Source organism: Malaya genurostris, chromosome 2, assembly GCF_030247185.1.
Source record: "Malaya genurostris strain Urasoe2022 chromosome 2, Malgen_1.1, whole genome shotgun sequence".
Classification (NCBI taxonomy): Eukaryota; Metazoa; Arthropoda; class Insecta; order Diptera; family Culicidae; genus Malaya; species Malaya genurostris.
Genome location: NC_080571.1, coordinates 5,867,302 through 5,895,072, shown reverse-complemented (window position 1 = coordinate 5,895,072; position 27,771 = coordinate 5,867,302). Strand labels below are relative to the sequence as shown.

The following is a 27,771-nucleotide window of genomic DNA, read 5'->3' as shown; positions in this document are numbered from 1 at the left end:
AGCTCAGCGCAGAATTATCAGAAGTCAAAAAATCAAAGCAACATAGTTGTAGTAAATGCTTCTCTAAATATATACGTTTTTATTTGATTTTTCTTTTAGTTTTTGATGGTTATTCAAAGTCAAAACTGCGATTTTTCACAAAAAAATTCTCCATGTTGTAGATGTAAATCATCTCCAAAGTAACAAAAAATTAAAAGAAGAGCGTTGGGGTTATTTATGTTATTTTCTATGTAGAAAGTGTGTGCAAAATTTGACAATAATTGGTGGAATAGTTTTTTATTTGACGATGAACACGGACTTTTAAAACGTGCTTTTATAGGGGGTAGGGTCGAAAAATCATATTTTTTGGTAAAATCATATTGGTTTATATAGATACAGATTATAAACAAAGTGTAGAAATTCAAAATAGTGTATCTACATTAATCAATTCATTCAGACTGGTATTTTAAAACGATCAGCAAACAACATATCTAATCTCTGACTAATGGTTTTTTGGTCATTTTCAAATAACAAGCATGAAGAATCTGATTCTTTCTTACCAGTTCATTTTTTCGTTTGGCGTAATAAAATCAAAACATAATTTTTCATTCTTTTCAACAACTACATGTTCCTTGAAAGATAAAAACCTTTTTTTATGCATTTACTCAAGAATTTACTGTTCGGTTTCTAATAGATAATATCAGTAGCCCGAAAGCGTCATGAACCTTACCTACCCTTATACACGCAACAAGAGTGCGGTCACTTAAAAACGATGACGTAATCGATTTAAGTTGTATTCCTAGTCAGTCAGTACCACCCTCTGCAAATTATACAATTTACATCAAACGCAGCAACAATTTTCGTTCTGGTCAACATACAAAACCCCGTCTGTTTGCCAAATAATTGGTTTGCAATCTATGGTGTCCTTTCTTAAGTACGAAGGAATAAATTAGCGAAAACGATTAACCAATTCGTGAATGTTACAACGAATTTATCTTGATACTCATATAAGTAGGACATAATATAACTCAAAATAGAAGAACTTTGACATTACCTTTCGGTCTAGACGTGCTGTTGCGCTTCTGTCCAAATTTGTATCGATGTGCGTGTATCCTTTCAGTAACTGTAGTATAGAATAGGTACGAATATGCTTTCACCGTGAAGTTCTCACCTCACCAAGAGGAAGCTAGGAAGACGTGTCCTCTTGCATTTTTCTCACTTGACTTTTTCGTACCTCAATATTTTGCCCCTCCTTCAATATCTTTAAAATTTAGATGAACTACTAAAACATTTACGGGTTTTCAAACCCAATAACTGAGCACTTCTAAAGATTTTATTGATTTGATCAACGAACACTATTTGAATCTGCATCAATTCAACGACAAGGCCAATTTTTCACCATCATCAATGGATGCTCATTTTTCTTCCTTTGAAAGCTTGCTAGCCGAACCCTTGCAACCTGTGCAACAGCTTTGACCTACAAATGGCCCAACCAGAAAAAACTAACACCACTTGAATGAATTATTTCGATATTTCCGTCACTGCAACAATAAATTCTTGATTTTTCACTCGCTCAGAAGCAGCACATTATTCGAACACTACACGAACGGCGCCATTTTCCTCACTGAACTGACCTGAAGAAGAAAAAAAAATTTGTGAATGGTGTACTTCTAAGAAATGGAACCACCAGCACCATCCACCACACTCCCTTTTCACCCACTCAGCACCTAAAGCGCGGACGTGAATTCTCTCTTGCTGGCGCACTCAGCACATTGCCGAAGCACAAGCTCACGGATCGACACTACTCTTTTTACCACCCATCAACACCCACCACAAGGACCATGCGACTAGTAGACAGGACAACACACAGTTATGCGACCATCCACGGATGAGTCTTCCGAACGAATGAAAGCTAACTGTGATGAGATGGAAAATTTGAACAAAGATTCGGCTTCCGCATTTTGACAGTCCTGCGGAGGTCAGGCGAGGATATGAAGCTTTCCCTTCAGCCTGCTTCGGATAACGATGTGGGTGGTTGTTTTTTTAGGAGAATCATTCGATGTTTCTACTACCACACCTGAACACGAAAAGCTCAATGAGAAACATGAGAAATAGGGTGGATACGCAAATAATAAAAAGGGTACATCGATGCAACTAACTAGTAAAATGAAGCAATACACGAATATCGTTTAACCTTTGGTGAAATGAAAGAGATGAACAGTAATTTGAATATTTTACGGAAAATTGCAATGGTGAACTACAACCTTAACAACTGCGTTCTTCTTTCGATTTCGAATACAGATTCACTGTCAGTATCAAGCACTTCAAGAATGATATAATTCTTCGTGTTTTCCTTCTTTTCAATGTATATCTAACTATTTTAACATTCGGTTGAACAAGTTTTACAAGGGGGGGATGAGAGGCCCTGGCTCCTCCCGAAATCAGAAACAGAAACGAAAAAAAAGTTTGAGAAATATTATGGGGCTGTTGATCGTGTAGATTACACTGTGAGATATAGGTTTTAAGTGTTACGTGATGGTCAAAACTCCACTGCCGATGAAGCACGCAGCGGCAGGCCCTACGAAGCAGAATAGAGTCAAAACCACATAACATGAATGATGAAACCGGGGTAAAATAAATTACAATAACAATAATACATAAAATACATCAAATAGTAGCAAGTTTTTGAAGCAATGTATGTTACGAAGTTTTTTGAGGCCTTTCTGACTGAACGACTGAGTAAAAGTACTAATTAGGTAGGTATTTTTGTTCGTTCCGATTATAGAGGTTTTAACCTTAAGGTCATTCGCCTCTTTGGGCTAGAAAAACTTTCTGACCCTATGTGCGGGGTTCGGAATCGAACCCAGACGGGTTGCGTGAAAGCAGACCCAGTCAGCTTCAAGAGAAATCAATCATCAGTTCAGTGCCAATTGTATGAGAGCTCCACTACTTCTATGTACGAGATTCGATGCGGACTCACCTGAGGGCGCCATACTCGCAAAAAAGGATGTTGCCAATGAATTGTTAGGGAAATGTGAAAGCTGGATATTTTGTTTATATGATGTCTTTGATGAAAGGCACGCTATACCCGTCCTCAATATGGAAAACTGCTCCATTTGACGAAGCGTTCCACTAGATATTATCGTGAGATAGGAAGCGATACGTCATGTTAAAAATGCTAGAAAGCGTTGCATACGATAATTTTCTCAAAGCGAGGGTTAAAAATCATATATGTTTTTTCGAGGAAATTATGAATGTTGAAAATCGTTATAAAGGTTAGATTCTTGCGGTAAACGAGCTACGATGCGTTATTTTTAAGGAAGTTACAGGTGTTACGAAGTGTTATATACGTCGCTCTTTTGTAAGTTATAGGTGTTACGAAACGTTACATGCGTTATTTTTTGTGAATCATAGGCGTAACGAAGCGTTATATTTTGTGAATTATGCCGTTATGAAGCGTTACATGCGTTACATTTCAGTAAGTTATAGGCGTTACGGAGTGTTACGAAACGTTACTTTTTTCTATGTTAAAAGCGTTACTTTTTTGTGAATCATAGGCGTTATGAAGCGTTTCATGCGCTACATTTTCGTGAGCTATAGGCATTATGAAGCGTTAAATGCGTTACTTTAGTAGAAACTTTCTTGGTAAGTTATAGGCGTTAAGAAGTATTACATGCTTTACTTTGTTAGGAGTCATCGGCGTTACGAGCGTTACTTTTATGTGAATCATAGGCGTTACGATGCGATACTTTTTAGTAGGTTTTAGGCGTTACGAAGCGTTACTTTTTGTAAATTAGAGGTGTTACGAAACGTGACATGCGTTAGATTTTGTGAGTTGTAGGCGTTACGTGTGTTACTATTTTGTGAATTACAGGCCTTACAAAGTGTTACATGCGGTTTTTGTAAATAAGAGGCGTTACAAATCGTTACATGTAAGTTTTTGTAAATGTTACACAACGTTACATGTGTTACATGCGTTACATCCGTTACTCTTGTATGTTTTGTCTTTTGGCATCCCATTTTCAACATATTGAAGAGTCACTTAATTGCTAAATCTAAATCTATCTATTTGCTTATCAATAAAAGTTGAGTTGATTTTATTGGCAAAATCTTTGTTGATTAAATTCTAATTTATTTTTATGTTCATGAAAAATTTGATTCCTTTCATCTATGATCTAATTTGTTTGATGATACAACAGAGTTTATTATTCAAATGAACCGTGTCAGTTATATTTCTTTTAAACCAGAGAAACCTTTTCTACTGTGAATAAACAATATAGTTTGTACGTGTTTCAAAAAGTGAAATTACATAGAGCATTTCAACAATTCAAGCGTAAGTATTGATAATCAATAATATTAGAAACCTCATAATATTACATAACACGTTATCTTTACAAAAAAAATGTTACAAGATATCTCTATTCAACCCGATCTCTAAAGGCATCGCGCCATGATTGTGGTTTGGAATGATTTGTAATTTCATTAATGTAAGTAATTAGAATTGCTAAAATAAAATAAATCGACAAAAAATGTATCAAAAATAACCCTCGAAATTATTTTGAAAGAAATCATTTTACTCTTAACAACAAAAATAAAAGGGTTTTAAGAAACAAAACATGTAAGTAGAAATTATAATCATTTTAGTTTATATCTTATCATTTATTTTAACTGAAAGTTTATAAATTCAAAGCACTATGAAGATTACCTTCATCTAAAGTTAGTTCATTGTAAACTGATTTTGCAAGTTAAATTTACTATAACATTGTTTGTTAAGAAACTGACAGGAATGCACAAGTCAAATATTTGTTGTTTTTAACAAAATATTTATTGAAATAAACTAATTCACTGAGACGAATCAAACATCTAGTTTTGTAGTTTCAAGCAACAACTTTTGCTATATTAAACCAAATTTTCTTTTGTCACTATTTCAATAAAATATATCGTTGCGAGAAACCAAAATTTAGTTACTTTTACAATATTTTTCTCTGCGTGCAGTTTAATTTCTTATAAACAAGAGCAATTTTCTTATTCGAAAAAGAACAGAAAAGTTTGCACATTTTCTTTACAACAAATATTTGATGCAGGATATCTCTCTCTTGACTGCACTGGCCACCGTATCATTGGATATTATAAAAAGTAATAAATAAAAATAATGAATTTTATAAATGTTAGTAGTTGGGATCGCTAAAATATATATAGATCGAAGAAAAAAATTATCACAAACAACCCTTCACATTATTTTGGATGTAATGTTCTAAGAGATTGGCTTCAAGAGTGAGATGAAATTAGAAGCATTCACGTCGCTATAACAGTAGTATTGAACAATTTTCGATCTCCTTTTCTGCAGTATTGCGTCCTAGATTCGAAACATTCGATTTTATCACAAATCATTAAATGAAAGTCGAGTAATCAGTAAAATAACATGGTAACTCTAATAATAAGATGACTATTGGTACAACAGCCCTATGAACTTAACGAACAAAAGTGTAAAGTAAAAGTGAATTACTAATCATTCCAAGTTAACATCTCATTATTTATTTCAACTATCAAGTTTGTAAACTCAAAGTATTACAAATGTTATCTTCATCTAAAGTTGTTGTTGTCGTTTGCTAACGGTGGATCGTTTGCCGCACTTTAACTAAAGTTTATTAATTTGGATTGATTTTGCAAGTTTAATTTATTATGAAATTATTTGTCAAGAAATTGACAGGAACGCACTAGTAATATATTTGATATTTTTATCGAAATATTTATCAAATCCTAAACATTTAGCAAAGTCTAAAATTTGATTTGAAGTTTTTAACATATCTTGGAACTAGTTTTGAAATTTCAAACGACAATATTTATTATATTAAACAAAATTTCATTTTGTCACTATTTCAATCAAATAAATTTTTCGACCCACGACAGAAGAGCCTAACTGCAAAATTTTTTTTTCGTTTAATTTCTCATATGTAGAATATTTGTTATTTTTATCAATATATTTATTATATCTTTTAAATTTATCATATATATAAAGTTGGGTTATTACGATATATATAACGTTGGGTTATTACGGAGCTATCATAGAAATTTCTCCAATGCTTGCAATATTAATCAAAACTTTGTGATTTTTACTAGAAGCTTACGCAAAGAGTTTGGCGTCAAATATCAAATCAAACTGATAATTCGTGAAAGAAAAAGAAAACAGAGAAACTGTCATTTGCAGTTAGGCCCTTTGTGATGGAATTATAGAAATCATTACGTGAAGTCCAAATTTAATAACTTTTCAATATATTTGCTGTGTACTTGTTATCAATTAACAGTAAGCTTAAATTTATTTAAAAAATAATAATAAATAATTATTTTCAGCGAACGAATGTTTGTATTTTGTTCAATATCAAACAATCTATTACTTCATTTTTTCGCCTCGAGTGTAAATTAATCGGCACCCTGTGCTGGACGTACCGATGTCTACTCCCTCGTCTGCTAGATATGTCATTTTAACCCACACGTACAAAAACGAAAAACTGTGACAGAAAATCTGACGGGCGTATTTTCTTTTGATAAAAAGTGAGTATTACGTTGATAAAAGTGTACATATAATGCTAATATTATCGCAATCAGCTACATAAAGTGTGGCGGCAGTGGTAGAAAGTAGATCCGATAGCAATCACATCAAGAATGATGCATGAAACCCGAAAAACATTCGCTCTATTTCATTACCGACCGAACAGAGAATCGATTTTTCGTCACTCTTCCTGTGCCTATATGAATTGAGTTTGATTATTCATTCATTCTGATGCTGCTGGCACTTGTCTTTTATTTGTTAGGCGATTCTTAGCAACAACATTTTAATTATATGAGTGAATTTTGTGAGTTTACGTTTAGTCGATTGAAATTTTAGTAGAACGTATTGTTGATGCAATTCGCTCTAAGACTATTTCGGCTGCCATGGAGTGTGTACCCTTTGGAAAATCTTATTTGAAACATCACATCCCTGGCAGATCATATTTGTAATAGTTTTACTAACATCATTGTATATTGGATCAAGTAAGTTAACTAGAAATCATTGGAGTGTTTTTAAAACAAAACGATTTGTTCGTCCACAAGCAAATCTGAGTAACTAGTTCTACATTCCTAAGCAATAGTGTCGTAATTTATGTATAACAAACAGACGCAAATTGATCCTGATGAAAATTCTTGATTATATACAAACGATTTCATGTGCGCAACAGCTTAAATTCAAACCCTAATAATACTCGATTAAGTGATATCTGTAACTATTTTTTTGCAGATTAATTTTGTTAATATCATCGATAGTTTATCGCAACTTAGTAAAATTAAACATTCGTCAAACATTTTACTTATGGTCTCCAGTTGAATGTTACATACCACTCACCTTAGCTCAATGCAATCGACAAATTTGTATATGTGTTCCTTTTTACGCTTCTATCTGCTTCATTTGCTTCGAGATGAACGATTTTGATAATCTTTGGCTCGTTTAAAAAACTATGAGGTCTTTGAAATGGCCAAAACTTCCGGTTCCGGAGGGATAAACGTATAAGTGATGTAATCGATCAAGCGCATTTATATCTATTCGTACAATTTTATCGATATTACTAAACCAATTAAGACTCTTGTAGAATCTCAATTTGACCACGGAGTGAATGTAAAGAGCTTATAGTGAACACTTCTGGTTCCGAGAATCGCATAAAAGACGCAACCGACGAACTCATTGCTTACTTCGCAGATGACTCAACCGATTTCGATATACTTGGGCTCGTTTAAAACCTTCTAATCTGCTGATCAAGTTTTCTTTAAATGTGCGTCAAAAATTAGCTCTATGAAAAAATTCAATGAACTAAATCGTCTTAAAAAAAGAATGATAGGTTCCTTATTTTGCATAACGAAAGAAAGGCATAACTAAAGGATGGATTATGTTGAAAAATTATACAATTATAACATGTTCACCCATATAAATGATAAAATATTTCTGCAATTTACCATTGACGGAACTCTAGGAAAATGGTAACAAATCTTTCTTATCACCGAAGATAATATTTTCAACTGCACCCAACACAGTGTGTCTCTGGTTTGACTTATTTATATCGGTACCAGCTAATCATGCAGTTAAACCTAACTGATAAAGATTGTGTCACAACAGTGGGTTTTTGGTTTTCGTCAGAGGTTGATCCTCAGCAAATCCAATCTTTATGATTGAAAAAAATTCACATGCAGGCAAGAAGTTCACTCAAAACAGTTGTTTCTTTTTGAAATGCTTTAACAAACCAATTACTAATCCTAATTTGAGGTTACAAACACCCAAAACGATTGAGTCACGAAGGTCGTTTATACCAAAATGAGAACATATTAACAACTGTAACGAAACGTAATTATATCAATATTGTACTTCACTAATGTTTAGACAAACTAAATGTATGTCTAAGATTCTGAACTAGATCTTTATGGTTTAGAATGGAACCATCTTTTGAGATCATATTAACGTAATTGACGTGCACAACTTCGCAATCCGATTTTGCGCACTTGCAACTTGATCAAGCACAAAATATGTCAAAATTCCTGATCTAAAACGATAGCAGCACATCAAACAGAGACTGTAGAATGTATAGATGCGCATGTTTAAAATGTCATTTTCTTGCCAACAGATAATGCCTAAAATTTATTTGAGTATGTTTCAAACCTAAAGCATTATTTTGTTTCTTGGGCCCCATTCTTCACAACGTCATATTTGTATTATATTTTCATAATGATAAACGCAAATCAAAATTATATGAAACACCAGCGCAATCATCAACATCGAGCGCAATACCAAATCGTTTCGATAAAGCTCAATGATGGAATTCGAAGGGAGTAGTGTACTACGAGTTTTTTTAACCCCATTATCGTCGCATTAATCGGCCAGAGCGGCTCGAAAACATGACAAAATCATTCTGCAGCCTTCAGCAAGAGTGGCATAAGAAATAGTTCTATAATAATAATAATTTTTTTACTCTTTCTTTTTGACGACTAAGCCAATATTTCTTTTTTCTTTTCATGCGATATTCACCTAACCAGAGACCATTTTTGTAGAAACAGAAAATGAAAATTATAGAATGATAGTACTCAAGAGAGAGCAAGGATGTGAATATATAGAACGGAAAAGGAGAGACGTGACAGAGGGTCATTTAAGCAAGCAGAAATCTTTTAGTAACTTACCTTTTACCTTCTACCGGAGGAGTCGGGCTTAGGCATCTGAACAACCGGCCGGTTCGGATAGTAAATGGTAAAAGACCTTTATCACTACTTTCCGACATACCAGAGACTTGGGCGATTCGCATTCGCAATGGTCTCTGGTTAGGTGAATATCGCATAAAAAGAAATAATAATAATAATTCTACGTTCTACGTTTGATTGGACCTTGTGCCGCACCCGCTATATTCGCCAGATCCGGCACCTTTTAATTATAACCTTTGATTATCGATGGGACGCGCACTTGCTGAGCAACACTTCTAACTTTTCGAGGCTTTTCGGAAAAAGCTCGACGAATGAATATTGATAAAAAGTGAAAATTTTCTTTGGAGATAGTATTCACCAATTGCCAAAGAGATGTATAAAATGTGTTGTAAGCAAGAGCCAATAGTTTGAATACAAAATTGATGGCGATATTTATTCTTAAATACTCGACTATTTTTTTATGGAAAAAAACGATATTTTAAGATTGCGCATCTGGTCCTTGTGGAATTGCATTGAATTGAAATGGAATCTATTATGAAATCAACCAAAAAGTCAATTTTCTTTCCGAATTAGGCTTACTATCCATTTTATATCTAATTAATTAAGCTTACTGCCCATTTGAATGTCTGAGTGTGACTGCACTCCATCTAGCAAATCGTATTCGAAACAAGGAGTCATTGGCAACTGATTGATTTTTAGGAGAAGGACGCAGATTTTTTTTCTCGATAATAAGCGGCCCTTACACGAGAATTATTTTTGTCATTTTCAATGACTAAGTAATGATGTATTTCAAATTTGAAAGAAAACTCTTCATTACTGCACCGTACACGTTCATTAAAATGATATTATTTTTTAGTAATGACATTTGCAATGACGTTCAAAAGTCAATATACTTTTTACATTAGATGTTTACATATCAATACTAGCTACATCCAACTAGCAAACGTCCAACGAATGAAGTTTCAACTAACCATTCCGGGCTGTACTAAGAAAAATTACATCCTGTTTGAACAAAAAAGTACTATCGTCAACATACGCACAGCACCCTAGATATGCTTGCAGTTTACGGTGACTCACTGCAAATGACTGCAACAAACACTCGCCGTAACAACAGCCCACTCAACCACCTGATCGATGCAACTTTGCTCGCATTTTTCTCTCCTCGGGGGGCCGTGAAAATGCTATGCGTACTCACTCGCTCTTATTTTCTCTCTTTCCCACTTTTCCATCACTATTTTCGTTTTCGTTGGACCCAAAGAATTTGATGCAGTTGCGTATCGTGCAGTTTGCATTTGTGCTTTACACTGCCAAACCAAAACAATAAACATCATCAGTGATTCTCACGACAGCCTTGAACTAGGCTACCACACATTTGTCAGTGCGCTCTTGATGAAGCCCTCAGTAGGAGCCGTGCTGTTCCCATCGTTAGTCGTGTGCTTGTTTTAGTGAAAACTTCGATAGCAATTTTCGTTCGACCATCCCGTAGAAAATCTATGCTACTAACAGCATAGTTGTTGGGTTTTCGTAATCAACGAACAGTATGACGATGATTCCAATCGCACCTATCCAGTAGATATCAGCCCCCACGGTCGAGTTTGTGTGGTTTAACTTCAATGTATTTTTTTATCTGTTTCCAGCCTTCGCATATTCGACTCATCAGGGATGACCGATTCCAAGTATTTTACCACCACCAAAAAGGGTGAAATTTTCGAACTCAAATCCGAGCTGAACAATGACAAGAAAGAGAAGAAAAAGGAAGCCGTTAAAAAGGTATGTTCGTAGTTACGTCCACTGGAGCGGAAATAATGCGGGAGTGACACGTAATTCCTATTTCTCTAGGTCATTGCCAGCATGACAGTTGGTAAGGATGTATCCGCACTGTTTCCAGACGTCGTCAACTGCATGCAAACGGACAATCTGGAACTGAAGAAACTGGTATATCTATACTTGATGAACTACGCCAAATCACAGCCCGATATGGCGATCATGGCCGTCAACACGTTTGTAAAGGTAGGCATCACGATGTCCACATTAACCGCACAACTTCTCACTTCTGGCTTCCATTGAGACCTACTTTCATGTTCACAGTCATCATTCTCTCTGTTATTTTAGTCTTTTTGTTTATCGCTATCTTTTGCTTAGAATTTTTCAGCCAAGTTAGCTCGTTTTGGCTCGGTTATTCGCTACTGTTTCCCTCAAGTGAAGGCCAATTATTTTCAAACTTGTTACAAAAAATAAAACAGTTTCTTCTACTTAAATCATGTTCTAGTCTGTCTAGAGAAGCGTTTCGGGCACCGTGCCAAGTAGAAACAAACCATGCGTCGCCAGCAAGAATTGCCACCACTTCATGGCTTGGTTATTCTGCGGCTAGAGACACTTTGGGTGAGCGCGAATCAATTTAGATTTCTATTGAAATTAATTAATGATCAACGACTTCGCCTCGTTAATTGATCGCCAAGCCGTCTGACGTACGGATGCGGTTGCGGACTGGAATAGTGCAGCGTTTGAATATAACTGTGCTTTCCACTGAATGAACTTTACGTTATCAAAAATTATGGAATTGTCTATTTTTGTCTGAAATTAAACAATTTTCAAATTAACTTTTCTTTTAACGGATGAATTTTTACTTTTCGTGACGAGAGAAACATGATGAACAAGTTGATTATCTTTTACTATTTCCAACTTCATGAGATTGTTTTTTTTTTTGTTACTTTGTACTAGTACAATGTCCTCTCAAAATACGTATTTTAATTATTTATCTTATAGTTTGTATTTCTCCGTTTTTCGGTTATCTTCGTTATTAGTCGGGTTGAAGATTCCTAAGCTAAATTTATCTGTTATCGTGAAGGTTTAAGTATGACCTTCATCATGAATTATGGGTACTTACGTATTAAAGCCACCACAACAGAAGTTGTGATAATGCGCCAATGCAGTGGTTCGTTGAATTAAACCATAGTGTCTAGCTTTCAGGGGAAAGGGCAAACGAGTCAGTTACACACTTAATACAGTATCTAGAGCACGAAATAATGAGATGCCGAAATAGATCGACAACACAACATCTTACTGATCGTTCAGTAATCCACATGCTCATATAAAGTGTGTTATTTTGCCGAAGTTTGGCATAATATTATACTGAACTTGTCAGTAAACAACAAGTATACCGGAATCAGCCAATCCGTGTGCCGAGATTTCGAACAGTGTTTTAGCTATTACTAAAATTTGATGATACACTTGTCATTTAATGTCTCTTGTCTATTTTGCAAAGCACCACGTCGCCATTGCTCATGGAGCTGGAAAACATAAATTGTATGAAGAAAAACGATTTTCAAATTTCGTGAGAAGATAAATGAAATCAAAAACTATCTATTTTTCTCCCTTCATAAACCTTAACTTTTGTGATATTTATTTCATACAATAATAAAAAAAAGTCTTCTCTACCTTCGATTACTACTGACTCGGCAACTCATGATTCAATCCTAATCGCTTTTGCCGAGTAAAATTGCTGTTGATATGTTCGGCAATATTTGACAACTAACAAATTTATAATTGTAATTACACATTTTGCCGAGACGATTACCTAACACTTAGCAGTGCAAATCTCGGCATTTTTGCCGAGACTCAGTAATTAAACTTAAGTGTGTACAGAATGATATACAAAAGGAGGCCGCTACCGATTGAACTGTGGTCGAGCATTCGATCTTAGACCGTTGCTTTTAAATTTTCGCGGCCACAAAATTTATGGAATTTATTATGTCGTTCGAGATGGTCGGGTAAGCTTTGTTTTTAAACCCGAAACCGACTCGAACCAGAGCATAATTTTTCTTCCAGACCCGAACCCGACCCGTATCCGATGAAAAATAAAAATCTACAGAAAATTCTTTTAACATAAGACAAAGTCAATTAGGTTTTACACGAACATGACATAATCTCGCAAAGTTCGCTGAAAGAACGTTATTTTCCATGTACTAGTGGCTTGTTTACATTTACAATTAGGATTTTTACCGTCACTGCTAACACTAATTTATTGGACAATTCAGCCGTACTGTTTACATACTCGTAAGGGAACTTTGTTTAACCCTCCGAATATCAAAGGGATAAAAAAGTGGGAACGCTAATTTTGACTGAACATATTTAAACTAGTTTTTGAGTTTTTCAAATGTTTTATCATCATTAAAAAATGGAGAATAATCTAAGAAAAGTTATGAAAAAAAGAGTTGTCTATCCAAAAATATCAGAAAAAGGGCCAATCAAAATCTTAACAAAATGGGAACGCTCATTTTGATTGACCATAAAGCAGCTGTTTTTTAGCTAGTCAAATTTTCAAACTTTTATGAACATTTACTAGATAATTTTTTTCGCGAAATAAATAAACGTCGATATCCTACAATTACACATAGCTAAAAAAAATGTTGATTATATATTAATCAAAAGTTCAGTCATAGGTAATGGAAAACATCGTATTGGACAAATCTTTGAATTCAAAACGATGACATAAATATTTTTATATACAAATTGATTGCATTTCAAACCAGTAACAGAGAAAGAACACTTATGTTTTGAGTTCTCTTAAAATATTTCACAAAAATAGATGCATTCTCAAAATATTAGATATACTCGGCAATTTTTGAGCAATGCTAAGCAAACAGCTAAGTACTTTTGCATTCTCATTGATTGATAATTTCCTATAACTTCCAGATGGAAATTGTTTTTAAAGTTACAAAAAAAATCAAAAATCTGCACAGAAATATTAAATGTTTGTCGCTACAATGAATTCAAAGCGACCATCAAAACATTTTGATTCGCCAATCAATTGGACATTACTTCAGCTGATGAATTTAAAGACATGTCTCAAATGCGAAGTTTTCCATTACCTATGACTGAATTTTTGATTAAGTTTATTATCAGAACTTTTATCAGCTTTGTGTAATTGAAAAATACCACCGTTTATTCATTTCGTGAAAAAATATCTTTTGAATGATCATAAAATTTTGAAAATCGAACTAACTAACTAACGACTGAGATATGATCCTGATGGCTTTGAGTAGACAACTCTATTTTTTCTAAGCAAGCGTTCATCCTTGACAGTTCAATAGCACTTCCTTCATGGATTTTACCTTTTGTCTGTCTTATGTTAAGCCAAGTCGCCTTGCAAGCATGTAAACAGTACGTCAGAATTGTCAAATCAATTGAGGTTGACAGTGACGATAAAAGACCTAACCACACTTTATTATTACATATACAAATATATCAGTGCGCACTGCATCCGTGCGTGTAACAGAGCTGTAAAATTACTTCATTGGGTTTTACAAGATGACGTCACTAATGTACTCGTGATGAAAAAAGTTCATGTTTGACATTTACGGGTGGCTTGAAACAGAGTTTAGTTAGGTAATTCTGAAACTGGGTTCAGGAAACACATTCTTACTCTGAAGTCATTTTTGTTCTAGAAATCATTCTTGAATCAGAATCTTGGATACGAATTTGGAACTTAAATAAGGGCACCAAATTCAGATTCAAAATTTAGTCAAAAAATCAGTTCTAAAAATCTAGTTTCAGAATCTAGGATTCTGTTCCAGAGTCTTAGTTTTAACTTTTGAACCTGTATTTTGCAACTAAATTCTACACCTTAAATTAGGTTCAAAATACAGGTGGACCAGAATCCAGGTTCTGAACTCAGTTTCGAAAATTAGTTTCAGAATCCAATCCAAATGAGGATATACATCAGGGGATCCCCAACTATTTTGGGTTATGGACCCCTTTACTAAAATTACGTTAGGCCTCAGACCCCCATCAACAGATTCCTTTGAAAATTAAATTTCTTGCTTTTTTAATATTGATGTAAAATACTTACCAAATTCTGCGTATGGTCAAATAAACACAACTTTTTTAGCGTAAATATTTCAAATAACAACTTATATCAAACAATAGGGGGTCGATTTCTAGACCTCGTCGACCCCCATAGTCAATTTTCGTTTACATCGACTCCCGCAAAAAGGATATCGACCCCAATGGGAACCTATATCGACCACTTTGAGAACCCCTGATCTACACCATGCAGAAGTTCTGTTTTTCGCTGTAGCTTGTTGAAGACAACTCCTCGCCACGATGTCCGAAAAGAGACTGAGAACACGACCTGATGCACAAGAAGAAATGACCGATTTTCGACCATGGTTGTTTACCTTTTATACTCGTCCAGTTGAACAATGGTACTGGGATTACCTCGAAGTAGTCGACCGAGTGTGAAGAAGGCCAGCAAGTGTGATGAGTTTTCCTCGTTGTACCCAACAGTTTTTCGTTTTCTCAAATTTCTGAGGTATTCATAGTTATCTCACAAATGAATCATAATTTTTTCATATTTCTGATTATATGGAGAAAGATTTTTGTTGTTGCGTTCAGTACCACTCAAAATATTCACGATTCAGCTGTACCCATTTATTCACAGGACGAATTTTGAATAGGGGCCCCATAGTAATGTAAGACGCATTTCCGTCAAAAGTTCAAATAAAACAATTACAATGAGCTGATAAAAAGATTAAGCTTCGTTGCAACGCCCTAATAATTGCACTCATGAAGTTCCTCCAGCTCATTTTGTTAGGTCATTTCAATTTCGTGTAGAACGTTGAAACCGGGTTTTTTTCCTTCAAACAGAAACTTCGAATCATTATCATACCTGCACAACCCCAAACATTACTAAGCATTACCTTTTTGGATCATTGTAAGTCTTGGTTTTAGCTATCCAAATTAATTTAGTAGTTACTTATCTTTACTTTTGTTTCGCCTATCAATTACTTTTATTTACAACTGCCATATTTTCGTATTTTTGGCAATCCAAATTTTATTCATAAGGTATTTTAAACTTCTTGACATTATTTTAATTTGACTTATCATTTTCTCAAGTTATTCGTTTAACTTTTTCTCGTCTATCATCCTTTCCTCTTTATTACCATAATTATTTGTCTTATCTCACTCGATCAAAATCTCACTCCGCACTTGAGTATTTTTATGAACTTGATAGAAAAACAATGGTAAAAGTTTGGACGATATTATATGTCAATTTTGTTATTTACAATATATTACATGTCAATTACAATACACAATATATTACATGTCAATTTAGTTATTTAGTTATCTTCAAATAACAATTATGCAATCAAATTAAGTAAAAAATATTCTATAACTGAAGAAGGCTACTTGTAGTATACGAAATACGTATGTGTCCGGAATACGAGGAATACGATTTTTTTCTTATCGAAACATGTGCTCAACCTAAGACAATCAGCGACAATTAAAATAATCATGATCAAACAAAACAATGAATTCCTACTGTTTCCAAAACAACCACGGGCGTTTTATTTTAACAGCTTTTTTTTTTTGCTTCGGAACGATCAACGAAAAAAAAGCTCTAAACGTTTGATCAAGTGTCGCGTGATTGTTGCCCTATAAAAACATCGAGTTGCACTTTCGGTATTTTTCATTTACCTTATTATGGAACGAGCCAGCGAGTCCTGTCCTAAACATATTATTTTTTTCCCCGATTAACAACAGCTGTTTGTTTAGCAGTCAACTGTGATTTAGCTTCCTGTCAGTTTAGACATATACTGTTGTAACATTACTTGTTTTCTCACCAAACTTTTTCAATCCAGCACCAACACGTGTTTAAACGTTTCCAGATAGAATAGTGCTTCTTGCTTCTACTCTCAACATACGTCCGTTTTTCGCTTATGTTTTTTTTCTATTTATCAGCCTATTTCCTTTCATTGTCTTAACCATTCTTTCTGCTGTCACACATATTACTATTAATATGAAACAAATAAAATTCAAATTATAATAACTCATGTAAACTGTGTAAGGATTTGCCACATTCTCAACTCGTTAAGGTAATGACCAAAAGCCAAAACAACCAACTATTGCAGCAACTTTTGTATTAGCACTTTTTACGTTTCTACTGCTGAGTTCGAATCTTTAAGCCTTCTTGTAGCCGAGCGTTTTAGTGTTTTTCCCCCACTATTTTGTTGTCATTGGTTTTGATGTTAGTGTTATAAATTACAAGTGCCGATTTCATTCCTATGTTCCGATATTTTAGAACTGATTCCAAGTGCTTTCAAAGCGAGTTCGCTCTGTGTCCAGCTGGGTTAATTAATTTAACCAATTGTTAAGGCGGTTTCGATTAACGAAATGTCAGTGGAATACTATTACTTCATTCCTGAGCTTTTTTTGGGCTTCGCTGTAAATACAGAATAATCAAGGCCGTGTATATAATGTTGAAACAAATTTTCTTTTATTTTCGTAACCAACCAATCACCTAAACCCGTCAATTAGAACATTACTGATATGTTGAGAATTGGAAAATCACTTAGCTTGTAGAATAGATGTTGCATGGAAATCATTTTCAAGTAGTAACAATAGAGCGTTATATGAGGTAACAAAAGCACATCACAATAAGACCCAAAAAAAACGGTTTGGCACGTCGTGCACTACAAACTCTATTGTTTATGACCAAACCAAAAAATTAAATTAACTTAAACTTGAAGGTTTGCTTCTGATACTGAGTAACTAAAAGCAATCAGATATATTCATTTTCATTGGCTTTGATAGGTAGTGATTTTCAGTTTCTGCTTTTTACAAGCATTATGTGCTTTACCTAGAATTTGAATGACTAATGAATATAGAGAAGAAAAATGTAGTTTTATTGAACTAAGATAAAAAGGTTTGTGTCTACTCCGAATACACATTATTTTAATCGTAAAAAAAATGAAAGGAAAGTGGGTAGTATCATAATCGGATTGACCTGAATGCATTTTTCTTGAACGCAAAGCAGCAGAATGTTGGTTTTATTCGTACTCATTTGGTCGCGCTGTGAAATGTTCATAGAACTGATTATTTTCACTTCCAAATTGCATATTCTAACAGTTGAATAACTTTTATTGCTCTTTGGTAAACATTTATAGGCCTTAGAACGGGCTGATTTGTAGTTTTTTCCTATTTTTTTCTTCGTTGTTCACTTTTTGGTGTATTCTGCTCCAATGCATACGACCAGCAGCTGAAAGCTAATGTAATTGCTCTTGTTTGAAGCGGAACTCACACTGAAAACGACGTAAAAAGCCAATATTCGAAATATATATAATTCACTTCGCCTATCCACAACGTTAATCTCATTTCCTACGAATGTACAATGCAGGAGCAGCATAATATTGCTTTTCCATTTGAAACTGAATGCTTGATTCGGGAACTGAATTCTGAACGTGAAGCTGCAACTATGTTCAGGAACTGAATTCTCGATACTGAATTCTGAAACTGAGTTCTGGACTTGAGTGAACCTAGAATGCGACGCTTAAAAAAACTTTCTTTACTTCCTGCTCACTCAATTGCGCAGAAATGAAATGTCGCTTGCAACCTCAAAATTGTCGTCACGGGTAAGAGAAAGGCAAACACACGTCATAAGTTTTCCTTTTTGATACCACACATTTAAGATAACTTTAATTTCGAATCATTTGCAGTTATGTTATGCAACAGAAAATTTTATCTTAAATTGATGATCATGCTTCCGATGGCATGCGGTAAAAATTATGGTGATACGTTAGATTCAACCAGCGATATTCACGATGAAAAACTTATCACTCTCCAGGGAGTAAATTTCGAAATGGCGCCCCATAATAAAGTAAGACGTAGTCCCATCAAAACTTCCCAGATTCAATGCTCAATGCATAAAGTTTCACATTTGTAATAATATAGTGTTGTCCTATGAAACGGATGGAAAGATAACCTTGAATCAATTAATGCACTTTGGTTTCGATTTCAATCAAAAAACTGGAACGTAAATTCAACCTGACTTGCTTGATAGTTCAGACCATCCAACTACCACTTGTAGGGATCGACACATAATGGTCTTGCTGGAAAATGCTTCACTTTAGCCGAGTGATCAAATAATTTATTTGAGTACTTTCTTGTATTCGATGGACAATACTTTGAATAAAACCTGTTTCAATCCACCTAAGGTGTAAGGAGCTTTACTTATTAACGTGAAATATCATTGAAGTCAAAAGCTTTAGTGTACATTTTTCGTCAATTTGTCATTTCGGAGCCTCGTAAAACTCGCAAAATTTCAACTGTGATTGATCTAACCATAAGACCTTTCATTTGAAATAAATGTCGTAAAAATCGGTTCAGTCATCTTCAAACCACCAAGCAGGTTTAAGCTGGTACAGCGAAATTATTTATTATACTGCCGGATATTGGTACTGGAAGGCAGCTGGTCGCAAATTTCACATTTTGGTTTTCTTAGCAGTAATGATTCGGTTCAGTCATCTGTAATGTTACTATAGATTGAGTGACATTATTTTCATTTTTTTTATCCACTGTTATTCAGAAATTATCTATGGGACCGTAAAAACTTTCGTTTGATTCTATATTTATGAAAATCTATTCAATCAGCTCGGTGAATGACATTTAGCGATCTCGACTAACTGAGTGGAATGATATATGATTGTCTAACCTTTATATGTGGGAAACCAACTATTTATTAACGGTATCCAACACGAAAACAGACTGATAAAACTGATGAAGAAGGGAGTAGCAGAATGAAAATTTGCGTATGAAAATAACTACCACAGACAGGAATCCGTGCTACTAAATAGGGGATATAACCCCTAATTCTCAGAAGATATGTAGCTGCTATTACCTTCATCAGTCCTTTTTTCTGTCTGGTTTTGCGTCCAACTATATTTTTAAGACCCTGAGAAGGCTTATAAACCTTACCGCTTCTAATCGAAAGTAATGTTTTAAATCTCTAAATCTGATTCTCGGGAGACGACTATATCCAGAATAAATTGATCAAATGATCTTATCAGATTGGACTTTCCATCCGGATAAGAAAACGAAAAACCGTTTCTCAATAATGGTTCTTTTTTTTTCGCAAAAATGGAGAAATATAAATGGTGACGAAGTAATTGAATGAAACAATACACAGAGAGCAAATATGACCATTGAATTGCAAAATGTGTAGTATTCTCGAAGAGGACTGTCAGTATAAGCTATACTGTAATGTACAGTTTTTAGCGTCCGCATGATTCATAGTATTTAGAAATGCAGCATATTTACATAACATAACTAGCATGGCAATGAATAGATCGAATATGCTTCCAGCGTTTTCGTTCAACGATATTTTTATAGTGCGTTGTAAAAAGTAAACTGTAGCGATTTGGATGTAGCTTGTAAAGCCTTCATAGCAACAACAAAAAAAGAAAACCGCTTTTTTACGCTTCTACAGGTCCGAGTTAAACCGTGTTTCAATTTTCTATGCACCCCATTTCAGGACTGCGAAGATACGAATCCGTTGATTCGAGCACTGGCCGTTCGTACGATGGGCTGCATCCGCGTGGACAAGATTACCGAGTATTTGTGCGAACCGTTGCGCAAGTGTTTGAAAGACGAAGATCCGTATGTTCGCAAGACGGCTGCTGTCTGCGTTGCCAAGCTGTACGATATCTCCAGTTCGATGGTAAGTGTGATGTATCATTAAATTACCATGGCCTAACATAAGTTTCTTCAATGTCTTGAACTATTCACAGAACGTTTCCCCATTCCAGGTGGAGGATCAGGGTTTCTTGGACCAGCTGAAGGACCTGCTGTCGGATTCAAACCCGATGGTGGTGGCTAATGCCGTGGCTGCTCTGAGCGAGATTAATGAAGCTTCGGCAAACGGGCAACCTCTGGTGGAAATGAACTCTGCTACCATTAATAAACTGCTGACTGCCCTGAACGAATGTACCGAGTGGGGACAAGTTTTCATTCTAGACTCATTGGCAAACTACACACCCAAGGATGAAAGAGAAGCTCAGTCAATCTGCGAACGTATCACTCCTCGCTTAGCCCATGCCAATGCTGCTGTTGTGCTGAGTGCAATTAAGGTACTCATGAAGTTGCTGGAGATATTGGCAACTGATAGCGATTTTTGTGCAATGCTAACGAAAAAGTTAGCACCACCTTTGGTAACACTGTTGAGTTCCGAACCAGAGGTCCAATACGTAGCGCTTAGAAATATCAATCTAATTGTTCAAAAACGGCCGGATATTTTGAAACACGAGATGAAAGTTTTCTTTGTCAAGTACAACGATCCAATCTACGTGAAGTTGGAAAAGCTGGATATCATGATTCGATTGGCCAATCAAAGCAACATCGCCCAGGTGTTGAGTGAATTGAAGGAATATGCTACTGAAGTAGACGTGGACTTTGTTCGAAAGGCGGTTCGTGCAATCGGTCGTTGTGCCATTAAAGTAGAACCTTCGGCAGAACGTTGCGTTTCTACGCTGCTGGATCTGATTCAGACGAAGGTAAACTATGTGGTTCAAGAGGCTATCGTCGTTATCAAGGATATATTCCGCAAGTACCCGAACAAATACGAAAGCATTATCAGTACGTTGTGTGAGAATTTAGATACTTTGGACGAACCGGAAGCGAGAGCCTCCATGGTATGGATCATTGGGGAATATGCTGAACGTATCGACAATGCAGATGAGTTGCTTGATAGCTTTTTGGAAGGGTTCCAGGATGAGAACGCCCAGGTCCAACTGCAATTGTTGACTGCTGTAGTTAAACTGTTCCTGAAACGCCCTGCCGATACACAGGAGCTGGTACAGCATGTTCTATCGCTGGCCACTCAAGATTCCGATAATCCCGATCTCCGTGATCGTGGTTTTATCTACTGGCGTTTATTGTCCACTGATCCAGCCGCCGCTAAAGAGGTTGTACTGGCCGACAAACCGCTTATTTCCGAAGAAACCGATCTACTTGAACCGACCTTGCTCGATGAACTAATCTGTCACATTAGCTCTCTGGCCAGTGTTTACCACAAACCACCAACAGCGTTTGTTGAAGGTCGTGGTGCAGGAGTACGTAAGAGTCTCCCCAATCGTTCTACTTCAGCTGCCGGCGAAGACGCTGTGCAAGAAGCAACTGTCATTCCGAATCAAGAATCTCTTATCGGAGATCTACTCTCAATGGACATTGGAGCTCCAGCTCCGCCATCCGTACCGGCAGCGAACACAAGTAATGTTGATCTACTTGGAGGTGGATTGGATATTCTTCTTGGCGGAGGCACCACAACCTCAGAAACTACAAACAACACTGCTTCTACTGCGGCTGCTGGTGGTGCAGGTGGTCTACTAGGTGATATATTCGGTATTGGATCAGCAGCCTCTTCTAACATGATTCAAATCCCAAAAATATGCTGGCTTCCCGCAGATAAGGGAAAAGGTCTTGAAATTCAAGGTACCTTCTCCCGTCGATCTGGGCAAATCTTCATGGACATGACATTTACTAACAAAGCAATGCAGGCGATGACCGGATTTGCCATTCAACTTAACAAAAACAGTTTTGGGTTGGTTCCATCGGCACCGCTGCAGGTGGCTCCTCTTCAACCATCCCAATCCGCTGAAGCTTCTCTGTCACTTGGGACCACTGGACCAGTTCAGCGAATGGAGCCACTCAACAATCTTCAGGTCGCCATCAAGAACAATGTGGACATCTTTTACTTCGCCTGTCTGATTCATGGCAATGTCTTGTTCGTCGAGGACGGACAGCTAGACAAACGAGTATTTCTAACTACTTGGAAAGAAATTCCAGCGGCAAATGAAATCCAATACAATCTACATGGAATCAGCGGAACGGCGGACACAGTCGCTGCCAAAATGACCGCCAATAGTGTATTTACCATCGCCAAACGAAACGTCGAGGGCCAGGACATGCTATACCAGTCACTCAAACTAACTAATAACATTTGGGTCCTTTTGGAGTTGAAACTTTCGCCGGGAAGCCCTGACGCAACCCTCAGTCTAAAGACGCGCTCAGTCGAAGTAGCACCTATAATATTTGCTGCTTACGAGCAAATCATTCGATCACCTTAGATATCAGACGGTTTATCGCTATCGGATAAGCAGAATATTTCAAAAAAAATAGTTCTTATGTTTAGGTGCAAGTATTTTTGTTGATTCCGAGACGTAATGTAACACATCGTATCGTTTAGCTGCAAATTTATTGTATCGAAATAACAATTTCGGAGAAAGTTCAGAACATGTTACATATGAATCTAATAAAAATTATAGTATTGAACAAGTGGCTCACAAGCGCCGATAAAAAGATACATATTTCTGAAATGATATGTTAGCAACAATTATGCATAAATATTAAATAATATAATTTGCTAATATGCAAAGCAAACGTAAGTATGAGTATACCCAAATTTGAATAATCATTATCTTACGGTCGTGATGACATTCTCAGGTTATTTTTGGTTTGTCATCAGTTTCCCTCTGACATACATAGGTAAGAAAATAGGATATGTTTAGATAAAGCACAGGTCTCATGTCTTTCTAATCGCTAGTTTATTCACTTTTTATTAAAAAAATTAGTCAAATATTTTAAAGTAATATCTTTAGCATATATATAAATAGCAAATCTTTACTGACTAAATCGAGTTTGTCATTTTTTCGGTTTGAATCAAAAATCAGAGAAAATTAAACCACGCAGAAGTATTTCTACGATTTATTCGATAAAATCAATACTAAATAAACGGCAAAAAGTTCAAAGCTACAACCGAAATGTGTCCCACCGTTCACAACTAATCACTGCATTCGTCGCATTCGTTCCACGTACAGTTCATACAATTCCTTGTTTTGATTAAAATAGTGTGGATTCTCATGTTCGCCCAGATCCGGACAGTAATCTCCCAAGAGTTCACCATTCACCGTCAACGGTTCCTGACCGTGTGATGAACGTGTTCCACTGGGAGAGCTTCCTCCGGAAGGTATTGAATGACAGGTACTACCCGAACTGCTCGAACTGCCCTGATGGCTAAACACTGCTGCTTGATGTCCTTCAAGCAGGGGCATGTGAAGGCCAGCTTGGTGGTGATCTATTTGAAATCCACCCACAGCCTGACTGTTGTTCAAATGCAAGTTATTGATGCGCTTGGACAATGGCATAAATTCGCTCACATCTTCTTCACGAGACCTTTTCCTAAAAACGTCCAAAAATTCATCCAATAATCAATTTCAGCCAACCAGGTTTAATAGGTCGCAAAAAAATGTAAACAAAGCGAAAATTTACATGTAGACATGAAAATTTACCTGGGATCCACGATAGCAGCCATTTATAATCCAAGCTGTATTTGTAATACTTGTGTAACAATCTGGTAGAATCACTTCGTAAAATTTATATACAATACAAAATTGCACAATTTCTATTTCATCCAGTAATGTATTACAATTAGACTTCTGCCACGAATTTAATCAAACAGGGATGTCAGTATTCATCAAACCAGTGAACGCAATCCAATTTATTATCTTCGAGAAAAAGAACAACGTATAAAATTGGAGTAATTTTTGGTCAAAATGTTACCACTGAGAACAGACATCCAGACTAGTACACTGATAAAAGTTTGCACGATCGATTCATATGTAAACTCCACTTCAATTCAATATGCTTTTTCATATCAATATATAACCAAAGCGATTTGTTTCAACATTTCATGTGCAAATTCACTAGGATGCGAGATTAGATTATTTTTCACTTGGCTTTGATGTGATTTTCCTTTGGATGTGATGTGTTTTGCTATTGAATCGAACTACATGTGTTAAACACTTCATTTTCTAGTGGGAATGAGTACAGCACAAATGTATGTTGCGGCGAATGACCAGAAACGGTTAAAGTCGCTAATAAAATAAAACAAACAAACAAATGTATGTGCAAAACACGTGACATTCACATGCAATGCATTTATAATCCAGAGGTAACGATATATCTGATCGTTTTCAAGTGCATTTCATTATAAACGTAGCATGATTTACACTAAATATCAACAGATTTTACTCTCATTTTATGAGTTAAGTGTTTATTTTCATGCATTAGATGTGTTCTACAAGCAGTGATAGATCAAATGCTTTGCACATGATGCTAGCGTTCAAATTATTTTCAGTGTACAAACTTTTTCAACAAAGCTGTCTAAATCATGCAAGTGGAAATCCTTTAAAAACCACCATTGCGTACGACTTCGCACGCATGAATTACCATTGTATGAAAGCTCGAACGCAAACTGGTGGGTTGCTCGAAGCGCCTCCATAGGCGAATTTCTACTTGATGATCACTTTACCAAACAACCGTTAAATTTCTTACACGCATTGAAATCTCTACTAGGATGTCTGTTCTCTGTGATGTTACTGCATTATTTATGAAGTTGACACGATTAATGGGTCGTATGAATAAAACGTAACATGTTTAATGTTTGGGTGTGGTTATGGCTTCTTTTCCGGCAATGTGTAGATACGACATGTAGTATACGCTCAAACTCTAAAGTAGCGTTTATTACAAGTTCGAATTTGTTTTTATTCATACCAAATGGCACTCAATTCTGTGGACTTTGTGTTTGCAAAGATACTACAAACATCAGACCGGCGACACGATCAGCCACTCCGAACAAGAAGCACAGTAAAAACTTCGTGAGCAATTTACCTCTGTTACCAAAACAATGAACGACCCCTTGATAATGATTGAACAAAATAATTCCAGCAACACTCCTGGTTTCTACGAATCAACGAATCAAATGTTACAACTAAAAACAAATTCGTGAAGTACACCCAGTTTGGCCTTTCATTCCATGAGGGCCCTTCGCATATCAGATCAAGTTTCTGGATTTGATACCCAAAGTTACGACATCCTCAAAGCCATGTGTTGAGATAGCGATTCGTTAGGCCTATGTCAATTCCCTGCTTTTCGGGTCGCAATTTCGATCAAGATTTCATCTGATCTAGTACCATTTTCTCCCAAAATTGAGTGTAAATTTAAGTGCGTTCAGAACTGGATCGTAATTCCTTCAAATTATAACTCTTTTTTAACATATTGGGCCGTATGAATAAAATGTAGTAAAGTCTCTTGTTTGTAGTATCTTCTCGAAAACGTAGTCCAGTTAAACGGTCTGGGTTGCCAGTTTCAAATATTTTTAAAACAATTTCATTTTGACATTTTGAGTTACTGAGGGGTAGTCATATTTGCGATACACTTTGGAGAAGCGAGTAGCTGGTCGTGTCGTCGATCAGATTTTACAATATTTCATTCAACCATTTGTGAATTTATTGTATGCATCGCTCGCCATTGTTTCAAAAATGTTTAAAACCTATTTTAATGTGTTCGAAGATTATATGATATATAATAATTATTTTCTTGAAACGAGTTTAAAAAACAATAAATAGTATTAGAAAATTGCAGTCACCCTAAAGGACTCTCTTATTGAAAGGTTTAATTGCGTACATCTATAATCTGAAATGAATAGAAAATACGATTTTTTTAAATTTGATGCGAGGTAGAAGACCCTGTTTAGCAGTTCAATACATTGAAACGTCTCTTAGAGCATCTTGATCTGTGTTTAAAATTTGGTATTTGATATTTTATTTCTAATTCTACTATATGGTTCTACTATATGTCAAATACAAATAATTTGTATTTGGTTACATCACAATTCGAAAAATTCTCAGAATGTTCATGGGTCGGTTTTTTTTCAATTGAGCAATGGTTCGAGGGAAGATAGCGTTATTCTGACATTTCATGTTTTTCCAAGAAATATGGCATTTAAAGGAACATCGAATCCCTACAGCAAATTTTCAAAGTTGAAAATGTTCCAACTTTGATTACGATTTGACAGCACTTTTCCATCGATCAAATCGAGCTCAAATTTTTTAGGAGGACTTGTTTTTAAGTGCAAAAGTATTTGTAACTTTCAGGAACGTACTCTCCACACCCCGGTGGCACGATTGTCATCTGCATACAATTGGCTTGAAGACGAAAATTTTGGTTCGTTGGTTCTAGTTCGCTGTCAAATGCTGTGTTTAAACAGTGTTCACACGTTCACATTTTTCTTCATGCGGTTGCACCAACATAAGGAAACGATTTCGATGGAATATAATCAAACTATAATAAACCACACTTTTTTTCTTATTCAAAATGAGGTCAAATTACTTGTTTTATAGAGAATACTAGACTAGAGTTATATTTATATTGGGTTTGAAGAAATTAACTTTTGACACAAGTGTGGTTTGATTGTATGGTATGAACGTAGCTTAACATATTGTTGACAACAACGCCACCAAAACAAAATGCGCCGGTTTCAGGAACCAGCTTCCATAGCAGGGGGTGACTCTCCACCACAGAAATATTACGTGCTCGCTCCACAAAAAAAAATATTGAAAGAAATCGACTTACCGCTTTAGAAAATAAGAGATGACCATATATTTGGCACCCTATTGACCATGTGTGGCACCTGATTACCAAGCCACGATTTTAAAGTTAGTTACACAGTGAATAGAAAATGATCGTTCCGGTATAACGGAATTAAATTTATCTGAAACTCGCATATGTTGTTTCATACGACACGATTTTCACACATACTATAAAGACATTCCGATTAAACTCACCTGGTTTCATTATTCCTCTCGGTTTACTAACGTCAAATGCTTGTCCGTGCATTCAAGATTTCACGCATATATAGGAATTGGTGATACAAACACAAATACGTTACTACATTCAAACCAT

At 35.7% G+C, this 27,771-nt stretch overlaps 3 protein-coding genes across 11 annotated transcripts in view; 1 reads left to right on the top strand and 2 right to left on the bottom strand.

Moving 5' to 3' along the window:
* LOC131431991 (high affinity cationic amino acid transporter 1) overlaps window positions 1-1,937 on the bottom strand; it is a 116,644-nt gene extending 114,707 nt beyond the window's left edge. Inside the window, exons 1-2 of one of the 4 annotated variants that reach the window (XM_058597999.1) lie at window positions 1,811-1,937; window positions 1,034-1,613 (exon numbers count right to left, since the gene is read on the bottom strand). The gene's annotated coding sequence lies outside the window, so the exon portion shown is untranslated. Of the gene's footprint in view, window positions 1-1,033; window positions 1,614-1,672 lie in introns of all 4 variants that reach the window. The other 3 variants (XM_058598001.1, XM_058597998.1, XM_058598000.1) reach the window with 3 other exon arrangements.
* Window positions 1,938-6,444: 4,507 nt separating this feature from the next.
* LOC131427381 (AP-2 complex subunit beta) lies at window positions 6,445-23,425 on the top strand. Of its 6 annotated transcripts, none has more exons than XM_058590521.1 (6): window positions 6,445-6,531; window positions 10,833-10,965; window positions 11,035-11,205; window positions 17,046-17,072; window positions 20,507-20,692; window positions 20,763-23,425. In XM_058590521.1, the coding sequence occupies exons 2-6, from the start codon at window positions 10,858-10,860 to the stop codon at window positions 23,094-23,096; spliced, it is 2,826 nt and encodes a 941-aa protein (XP_058446504.1). In that variant the 5' UTR covers window positions 6,445-6,531; window positions 10,833-10,857; the 3' UTR covers window positions 23,097-23,425. The 6 variants fall into 6 exon arrangements, with proteins under 6 accessions (XP_058446504.1, XP_058446505.1, XP_058446501.1 ...); XM_058590522.1 differs by lacking the exon at window positions 6,445-6,531 and adding an exon at window positions 6,856-7,011; XM_058590518.1 differs by lacking the exon at window positions 6,445-6,531 and adding an exon at window positions 10,525-10,764 and having other exon boundaries at window positions 20,781-23,425.
* A 187-nt stretch (window positions 23,426-23,612) lies between these two features.
* On the bottom strand, window positions 23,613-24,508 carry LOC131429712 (uncharacterized). The gene is made up of 2 exons (XM_058594025.1): window positions 24,318-24,508; window positions 23,613-24,207 (listed from the first exon to the last, which is right to left on the bottom strand). The coding sequence occupies exons 1-2, from the start codon at window positions 24,338-24,340 to the stop codon at window positions 23,814-23,816; spliced, it is 417 nt and encodes a 138-aa protein (XP_058450008.1). The 5' UTR covers window positions 24,341-24,508; the 3' UTR covers window positions 23,613-23,813.
* Between the last annotated feature and the right edge of the window lie 3,263 nt (window positions 24,509-27,771).